The sequence below is a fragment of the Monopterus albus genome, unplaced genomic scaffold (genome assembly GCF_001952655.1).
Source record: "Monopterus albus unplaced genomic scaffold, M_albus_1.0 scaffold405.1, whole genome shotgun sequence".
Classification (NCBI taxonomy): Eukaryota; Metazoa; Chordata; class Actinopteri; order Synbranchiformes; family Synbranchidae; genus Monopterus; species Monopterus albus.
In genome coordinates this window covers 330359-340679 of record NW_018128285.1, presented here as the reverse complement: position 1 = coordinate 340679, position 10321 = coordinate 330359, and the positions used below count along the sequence as shown (strand labels likewise).

Sequence of the window (10321 nt, the reverse complement as noted above, 5' to 3'; positions counted from 1 at the left end):
TGACACAAATGCAGTGAAACATTCCTTCTCCTCTGCTTGTCAGTCATGTGTGGCAGTTTCCTGTCAACAACAGTCAGAAGGAACGCAAGGGGAAAACAAGCAGAAACTGAATGAAAGAGGGAGTGCAGACAGCACCTTTATACTGCAGTTTTATGACCTCCTAAACATCATTGAAAGGTTTTAGGTGGAACCAAATTACAGTCCCCCCGGTGTTTGTGAATCAGAGGCGCTGACAGGCGTGAGTGTGGCCAACAAGGCTGTTCAGCAGAGTCAGGGTGAAGGTATGCAGGGGCTTTCACGGCCACTGAAAGAAAAGTAGATGGGAAAGATTTCCTTTCAGACAAAAACTGAGGAACAGTCTCGCACTGAAGATAAGTCCTGTCCTGCTTGGGGGGAACGGGAGGGTATTTTAGGTGTCTCTCAGGGGCCTGCCCTCAGTGCCCTCTCAAATGCTTGACAAAAGACCTTGAGTTTTCCCTGGACAATAAAACAGATCTGCTTTCACTGAATCACAGAAGTGGTGTACACATGACAAATGCAGGTTCTGCTGTAAAAGGGTAGCGCATCATGGTACTCATTGTCCACAGAGGGACATGTAGAAAAAAGAGCAGCAGTATTTATTCAAGGCCCTTATGTTGTGGTCATGATGTTTTCCAGCTTTCCAACATATACTGAAGAGCTGACAAAGATCCTTTAAAGGATGAAAATAGGATGTTTATGTGCTGGTGGAGGATTATGTTTAGGTGCCGCTAGAGTGTTTAACTGCTGTTGACAGGAAGTTTGCCTGGGCTACTTTATCTGCATGCATGTGACTAATAGCCATTAGAGATGGAGAGAGTGTCAGGAAGTATCTTAGGTATGTGAGAATTGGCCAGTGAGTGAATAGTTGGACAGGACTGAGCTAATACACAGAAAGAGAACTTGATTCTGAAAAGACTGTTTTATCTATGGGTAACCTGAAACAACCCTGAAGAGTTTTAAGAGTAAAGGTGTCATTACAACTCTCATGCCTGGACAAGATGTCTTTTCATTTTTGACAACTTGTAAATGTCCTAATGCGGATGTCAAAATGATTCTGGTGAGTTCTGACTTATTCATTCTTCTTTGGCTTCAAAGACAATTGACTGAAAATGTCCAGGCCTCTTTCATACTCTGTGTTGTGCCTTCTGCTCAGATAAAATTTTCCAGTGCACATCAGAACTCATCTCGTAGAGCACATTGGTCTGTTGGCTTCTTGCTTTGCTGATGCTCATTATAAAGGGAGTCTGTCAGCTTCCATTTTGGGAAGTCTTCCACTTGCTCTCACCGTCTCTCTCCGCCCCTCTGACAACCACTGGTCGGGGGCCCAGAAACAGAAGGAGGATGAAATGTGAATGTGAGAGAAAAGAGACAAAGGAGACAGGAGTGCAAAACACGCTCTGATGGTTAAACCCAATGACCTCTGTCTCATAAACAAGAAACAATATACAGTAATAGAGGAATCAGCAGTATTTTCTGTCCTAAAGCCAACACAGTTTACATAGCTGCAACAGCATGCAAGCACCTTCTAAATGCTGTGTTGGGATCGCTGCTATGAAAATGAACTTTATTACTACTGTAATTGTCTTTAACGGCTTAATCCTATTAAGGTCAGGGGAGCTAGAGCTTATCCGAGCATGTCGAGACACATAGACCTTCTCTCATTCTTACTTACAGGCAATTTAACCTCTCTAATCTAAGCAAGCAGAGAAATTTGTCAAGTTTAAAGTTTGTCTTACATATTTATCTCTATTGGAAGCAGGGGCGTTTCTAGACATAAAGCTCTACTGGGGCACAGGCCCCCCTTTACTCAAATTGTACAATTGCTAACTGCAATGTGCTATCCATTGTGCTATGTAAACTTCCCTTGCTTTGCCCACCATACCACTGCCATACTGCTGCTACTGAAACTGAAACAACTTTACTTCATGTTCAACATCCATGCCTGATTACATACTAGCTAGCTAAACCAATGTTAGCTTGTTAGCCAGGTCTTATATCCCTTACCCTCATCACTTTGAACTTCTTCCCTGTCTCGGCCTGATCTAAAGAAATTTATTACGTCCATCTACATGAGTCAGTTTTGTTTGAGATCATCAATATTATTTAAAAACTTAACTTAGTCCCCATCACATGCAGTCTGTTATTATCAATCTAAACTAATCCACTGCCAAATATAGGAGCTTGTTGAAACTTGAGTGTGCGATTTTACCGAGGCACAGCAGATTAATAAAAGGGGTCTTATGATGCCTATGATGCCCTAACAAATAGGGCTGCGCAATTAATCATTTTTTTGGGTGATCTTAGTAGACTGAAGGTTTTTAACCAAAAATTGAGCTTTTTAAAAAGAGAAAAAAATCCAAAGATGCTGACATTGCAAGTCATTGTGTAAGGTAAACCAAGTTTTTGGAAAAGGATGATTGTAACTTTCTGTCATCTTTTACTTATCACATAAAATAGAAGTTGTCATTTGCCCATGGTTTTGTCAGGCACTTTGTTGTAGTGATTTGATCAGACTTTCAGTGCAGCTGCAGTGGAGTTACTGTTGACCCGTGTAACAGAAAACCCTTATTGTCAAACCAGTATTGTCTGATGGCAAAAACAGAAACATATGTAAAAACAGCTACTAAACTGTGATGTTGGCTTCATTTAAACACAGAATGATAGAGAGCAGGAGGGGGCCAAAGTTTAATCAGCTCAGATTTGGCAGAAAACCCTTGTGTGTCCCACTTTTTACTAGATGGTGGCTGTGATACAAAATTTTGGATGGCTATTGAATAAAACACTGAACAGAAGACTGATCCATATGATTGATCATCCAATGTGTGTTTGAATGGTGATGCTATGATACTCCTTCCGACAGAACCTGATATTTAGCATTTTCTTCCTCATTCAGACTCATTTCAGTTTACAAAACAACTTCTTATAAAGATGAAGCACATTTCACCTCTGATCTCTCTCAGGCTTGGTTAATCGTGTCATTTCTCACCTGCCACCAGTGTCTCATTTCAGTCATGGGCAGGGATGATTGGGTATGACTGTGGCCCACTGGTCTGTGTGACGGCTACTGAGTCATTCCTAATGGGCGTCTGTTTCAGGCAGCAAGAGATTTGTCCCCAAAACAATGAGAGAAGTCTGTGGAGACAGTCAGCTGTGACAGAGCAGCATAAGATTAATGGCTTGAACAGTTCCTGCTTATATGAAAGTAAAAATATGGAATTATTTTTTGTACAATTCATGAATTTGCAAAACATAGCAGATTTTCTTTTAAGTTTGGCTAAAACAGGGTTCACTTGTTTAAAGCTAATTTGCTGTATTACTGCAGTTTAAGTGTATGTCAGGGAATTATTGTACCTTTAGCAACATTCAGTTAATACTTTATATTGATTTGGCTTTGAGCTAATTAATATTTTTTAACCATTGCTGATTTGTTATTCACACTCTCTTTTCTTCTCTTCTCAGAGGTGTCTTACTCATACGTGCAGGGCCAGGCACGAGATGAGGACGCAGCAGTGGACATGAAGCTGTACAGTCACAGGCTGAAAAGATGGGTTCCCCCAAAACCTCGTAACATGGACAGTAACAGGGCCAGCCAGGAGCAGGACCAGGGGCTGGAGGTGAAGGAGCCAGAGGGCTTTCCAGGCCTGCTGTCAGCAGAGGAAGCAGACAACAGCTCCCAGATCGAGGTAGATGATGATTCACACCAATATTTTTTAAGTGATCCATGATAACTGCATAGATGGCTCTGGGATGTGGCCAGAATCTGATTGGCCACCCTTGCCAGAGTCAAAATGTGATGCTTGTCAGTATTAATAAATAAAAAATGAAAAACAATGGCAAACAGATGCCTTAAATACAACTAACACTTCTCTAGTGCTTTATAATCGATACTGGTCAAATCTTATGATGCACCGCAGTTTCCCTGCCCTGGAGTAAACAAGGAGCACAGCCAAAGTTAGCCAAAAAAGCACTGTGTGTGTGTGTGTGTGTGTGTGTGTGTGTGTGTCTCATTTTTTTTACAAAATAGACAATTGGACTCTTAATAATGTACGGTTTATTATTTCATAGAACTAGGGCTTCAACTTACTTTTACAGGTCTTTCAAATGTGCCTTAGGTGTCCATTTACCCTCTGCATGTGACTGGGTCCTCTTAAACTTGTCCTCAGAGAGACCAGAACAGGAAATTAACCCAGCTTCCTGCAGTTTCAAGGGGTTGGTGGACCTGCAGCTTTTTAATGCTCAGGGTTCAGCCTGTCTATGTAAATAAAAGGCATATCCCGTGTCCCTTGTTATGGCACCATGGCCAGCACACAGCATCAGTGTGTTCAGTGGTAATGATGTGGGCTGCCTGGACTTAGACAGCTTGTTAAGTTTCTCTGTGGCTTCTAATCATCTCAGGTTTACAGCCTCACGTCTCTCAGTGAGGAGCAAGGGAGCTTTGATTGTCATCAGTAAACGTCCACACACAACACGCCCAGCTTAACACACACATATACATATGACACAAGTGTAAACACACTGATGTAACTACATAAAACACATGCTCACATATTTAATTGTACAAGTGCATCCTCATATACCATCACACACACACTCACATAAACCTGTCCTCCCTCATTGTGTTAATCTTTGATGTCTGTCTGTTGTTGCCAAATGGAAAAGCAGTCTACTGCACAAACACTCCAGTCAATACCCAACACACACAGCCCCTCACTTGCCACCACCACTTTACTGACATAAGAAAGGCTTCGTATTCAGAGGTCAGAAAATAGACACTGAGCTGAAATCTCCCACATAACTGGATTTAAAGTCTGTCTTTTCTGCTGTGAGGGAGCTTTAAGAAGATGACAGAGGAGGAGCTGTCCTCTTAAAGGAAAAGTATACCTGTCAGGATTTATGTTTTGGCACACCTGTGTTGTGTACTTTAATTAGTGATTAGTGCCAAATGAAAATCTGGACCGGTACTAAAATGCAACGAGTCATATATGGCTGTATCATACTCTGGTCTGTTGATGTTATTTCCTGTGGAGAACACTTCTTTCTTTGACTCTCTTACAATCATACTATTGTCTGCTGATGCAAAATAGTGAATCTGGAAAGAAGCAATTGCTCTAACAGCAAAGACTCATTTTTAAGATAAAGTTGAATAATAACGGCACCAAAAATGTTTTGGTTCAAGGGAATAGTTTAACATTTTGCCAAAAATTAGATGAAGCCAGAAGCCAGTTAGTTTATCTTAGCATAGTGGCAGGAAAGAGCTAGCCTCTCTCTGTTGAAAAGTACATTCTTTGTCCTTTGTTTAATCTGTATAAAAATAAAATGTAAAAATAGCACAATGTATTATTACAGATTGGGTTTTGCTGCGTTGTTTTAAAGTGTTTTGTTTCCCATAAAAACGGCTTTGGCTTAGGAGGTAGAGTGAGTTGTTGCTTAACTGGAGGGTTGGCGATTCGATTCTCTGGTCCACATGTTGCAGTATCCTTGAGCAAGGTGCTAAACCCCTAGCTGCTCCCGGCGACATCACTGGTGTGTGAATGCTTGCGTATGCGAATGGGAAATAGCTTTGAGTACATCTCAATGTGTAGAAAGCTGCTATATAAGACCATAAATCAGGCGTCCACTTTTATAGAACTGAAGAAATCTTTCCTCTGTCATTGTCTTTGCTTTGAGGTTAGTCTGTGTTTGGGTATTGGTGCCATAACATAAGTTTCCAACAACAGATTCATCTCACCTTGACATGCAGGTTTATAACAGTGGCCTTAACAGCAGACTATCTGACGCCCTGAATGACTGTGACTCACTGTATCGGCTCTCTGGATCATTAACCCAGATTAAACACGGGTTTTCAGGTCACTGTAAGGAAGAAGAGGGCTGGAACAAACTGGGATTGAGTCTGAAGCTTAAAAAACACACTTTCTTGTCATTCTCCATTGGTTTGGATCCAGGAAACAGACTTCACACGTGAGAAACATTATAACTGCTATTTCCCTTCACATTTTTGGTAGATTAGAAAGTTTACTGCTATGGTTCACCTTGTGATTATTGAAACAGTGAATTAAATGATTTCCACAGTTGCAAAATGTATTGCAGTATTGTAAACCTCTGTGCAGTTATTTGGGTGTCTGATCATCCTTAAAGTTTATGAGATATTTCTCATCCTGGAGTTCCTGGATTATATTTCCTCTTTTATTACTTGCACTCCCACACCAGTGCAGACCCTTGCAGTTATTTAACAAAGTGCTGTTTTTACTGTCAACACCTGCTCAGTCTGAGAAATGACCAGCATAGCAAGTGGGCCAACATGAGTCAGGACCTCAGGTTTGACATGCGAGGTTGCTTATAGCTGTCAGACGGCAACATTTTAAGCCTGAGTTTTACAAGGACCATTAACAAACCAACAAACACAGTATAAATTATGCAACAGTTAAGTGAAGCCATGAGAGACATAGAACTCCCCGTGTTCCCCCTAAAATAACTTGTACATTTGATAGTCTCAGTTTCATGCCTGACTGTTTGTATCTACAGTGAAGTACAGCCTGTCCTGATCATTTAACCAGATCTTACAGTACTGGTGTTTTGAGGCTCCATCTATCCTGCTGTTGTGCTTGTAAAGCATCCTTTGATACTGTATGTAATAATATGGGTCATGTTACTGGGTATCTGGATCTTTACAGCTCAGGAGGCTCTTTGGTGATTACGTACTTCACTACATTCATTATTTATTTGTGTTTCTTAAGGGAGAGGATCCACACAGTGAGGCAGTAAGCTGCTTGTCTTGCTAGTTTTCATTACCTCACGTGATTCCCAGTGTTACTTTTACCTTTACTGTACCATGTTCCATATTCAAAACCTGCAGTGAATTTCAAATGAGGTTATTTCTATTCTTGTTTGTGTCTCGGTTTGGAGAGAGATATTTATCACCTTTATGTTGCTCAGTGTTTAAACCATGTAATATGTCATCTCAAGTGCCTGGGGAGATGCTCTTGAAATGAACCTATAGTTGTTTAATTTGCACTCTGTGTCCTCTCTGCTTTAGTCTTTAATCTTTTAGTCGAGCGTCAGCTTACATGTCGTTCACTTTTCTCCGTCTGTCAGCCACTATGCTGGTTTGCAGTCATTTCCCCAGGTAGTGAGCTTGTAAATGCTTTGTGTAGTGCACTCTGTGAACCTTTATGTCCCCATATGTCACTTTAATAAAGTACCAGACACACACGTTCTGTCTGAACCCATCAGACAGCTTGCAAATCCAATTCAGGAGATCTACACCCACAGATGAGAGGAAGGCTTATATTGTATATCAGGTGTCTGGACTCACCTCATTCTTCTTATTTACTTTACTCTCCCAATATTTGTTTCCACATCGGCATGTTTATTTATTCAGCTGAAATGCTTTCTGATCATATTTCTTACAAATGGCTAAGTCACCCACAATTTTAATTTACAACAGTAATAATGTTGTATGTCAGCTGCATAGCAGAGGCCTAGGGTCCACTACCTGAATTACACAAGTAGGTCATTATATTTAGATGTTTTACTTTTTATTTTATTTCATTTGTCCATTGTAAGAATAACTCAGATCGAATTGGTTAAAAAAATGGAATTATATCACACATTATATCATGAGTGGCTACAGAATATTTCACAGTTTGTTGCAAGAGGTGAAAACAGGACTTTCAAATATTTCTATAAATTAGTTTTTGAAGCATATAAACAAATTAATCCTTAAGAAGCCCTGTGACAGACTGGTGATCTGTTCATGGTGCACCCCGCCTCTCGCCCAGTGTCTGCAGGGATTGGCTCCAGCCCGCAGAATCCTATTCAGGAATAAGCAGTATAGATAATGGATGGATGGATTAATTTGTAAGAGAGATGTCCCACTGGGAGGAGGCCCTGGGGAAGACCCAGGACATGCTGGAGGGACTATGTCTCTTGGCTGGCCTGGGAACGCCTTGGCATCCCCCCGGAGGAGCTGGAGGAAGTGTCTGGAGAAAGGGAGGTCTGGGCATCTTTGCTTAGACTGCTGCCCCCGCGACCCGGCCCCGGATAAGCGGAAGAAGATAGATGGATGGATGGATGGATGGATTAATTTGTAAGACATTATGTTGCTGCTGTTTTCTAATAATTATTAAAAAACAAAGCACCCACAATTATGCATTAAATTGATTTTACTGTATGTTTTTTGAACTGCAAAACATTTGAAGATGTCATAATGGAGTCTGAGAAATTGTAGTGGGATTTTTTAAAACCTTTTTTTAAACAACTGAATGATTAATGGAGAAAATAATCAGATAGTGCGTCTGTGCTGCAGGTTTCTTCTTAAGTTCTGTTCAGGTTGAACATGCAGCACAGTATTTTGGATTGGGTCTAGTTATTCTCAGGTCTGTTTGGATCTGTTTCTCTCATTTTTGAAAATTAATTTATGTATGCCAGGTTCAGGTTTGTCTTCCACAGACCTGTTTCAGATTGGCTGAACATTTTGGATCTGTGAAGACTTGTAGTTCAAACCTAGAGCATCTATGCTGCTGTAAAAAGGAATCTGAAATAGTCTGGTGCTGCCCAGACCAGTATGTGGTTTCACTACCAATACCATGAAGCTGGCACAACTGGAGTGAGCGATGAATAATGGATCACAGACAATATGAGCCGATGAAGAGCTGCACACATGAGGAATGACATCCTTTTAATGATTTTCAAACAGACTGCAGCCTGACTTAACTGTGTACACTGATGGGGGTATGTGCAGTGTCTTAGGAAGAAAGAAGCCCACCTGACAAGCAACTTATATTGGATTATTTATTCAAAGCTCAAGTGATCCTTCATTTTATTAGTAGCAAAGACACACTGTAGTTGAAGAGATTATACTTCTGTGTACTTTTATTTTCTGACACCCATTAGTGAGCCATTATATTGAAGAAATATTTCAAAACCTCTTTTTTTTTTTTTACACACGCAGAATGATCTCATAAATGTGAATGCAACTTTATTCAGAGTCTCTCCTGTATTAAGGAGCCGTTCCGAAGTGAAAACATGTTAGCACAAGATATTCGGGCCTCATGCAGAATTGATGTGGTGGGCAGCTTGAGTAAATGCCTCAAACAGAGATGGGAATGGGTCTAGGATGGGTTTGTACACAGAATTAATCTTTTCTACAGTTTGTTTTTGTACTTCTGAGCCGCACAATGGTTTATCATCAACATCAATTATTTCTCCATCTGGCTGCAGTATTCCAGTTTATAATGCACCATTAAAAATGGGGCAGGGGTTCCTGAATAAAATCTTTAATTTACAATGTATTCAGACCCTTAATTCAGTACTTTGTAGAAGCCCCTTTGGCAGCATTCACAGGTTTGAGTCTTCCTGGTAACTTCACACACCTGGATTTGGGCAGTTCATCCCCCCTTACTGACAGATCCTCTCAGGCTCTGTCAGATTGTACAGGAAGTGTCCGTGAAGTGCTATCTTCAGGTCTCTCCATAGATGTTAAATGGGGTTTAAGTCTGGGCTTTAGCTGGGCTACTCGATACCGTCAGAGACTTGTCCTGAAACCATTCCAGTGTTGTCTTTGTTGCATGCTTTGAGCCACTGTGGTGGTGAACAGTGAACTGTCATGCATTCTCAGGTCACTCCGGAGCAGGTTTGTTTCAAAGTCGTCCCTGTATTTGACTGCATTGAGCTTTCCCTCACTTCTGACCAGTCTTCTTGTACCTGCTGCTGTTCCCCATAGCCCGATGCTGCCACCACTATGCTTCACTGTAGGGATGGTATCAGTCAGGTGATGAGCTGGTGTTCTCTAGACATAGTACTTGGAGTTCAGTTCAGTTTTTGTCTCATTTTCTTCATGCTCTGAGTCCTTTAATGCTGTTTGACATATGCCTTTTACTCAAAGTAGCTTATATCTTTTAACTCTAACATAAAGGCCTAATTGATGAAGAGCTGCGGAGGTGGTCTTGTTTGTGGCAGGTTCTCCCATCTCTGCAGAGGACTTTTGAAGGTCTGCTAGAGTGACAGTTTGGCTCTTGGTTACCTCCCCAACTAAGGCTCTTTGTTCCCAATTACTTTGTTTGGCTGGATGTCCGAATCTAGACAGTATTGATGGCTTTTTAAAATTTAAATACTTGAAATATAATGATTTCAAGTTTTGTGAATGTAATTTGTTGGAGATGTATCTGATTCTACCTGTCAAAATACTCACAGGCTTGCAGCTCACCTGTCCCAGTACCTCTAAAGACTGTTCAAAACGGAGCCAGTGTGGCATCAGTAATGATTTTCACACCATGTTTGTATTTTCACACATTAATAATAC

General features: G+C 40.9%; 1 protein-coding gene across 1 annotated transcript in view; it reads left to right on the top strand.

Moving 5' to 3' along the window:
• The window catches only part of plxdc2b (plexin domain containing 2b), a 70441-nt gene that overhangs the window by 27241 nt on the left and 32879 nt on the right, over positions 1 to 10321 (top strand). Inside the window, exon 2 of the mRNA XM_020586443.1 lies at positions 3481 to 3704. Within this exon, the coding sequence (XP_020442099.1) occupies positions 3481 to 3704 (224 nt within the window). The remainder of the gene's footprint in view (positions 1 to 3480; positions 3705 to 10321) is intronic.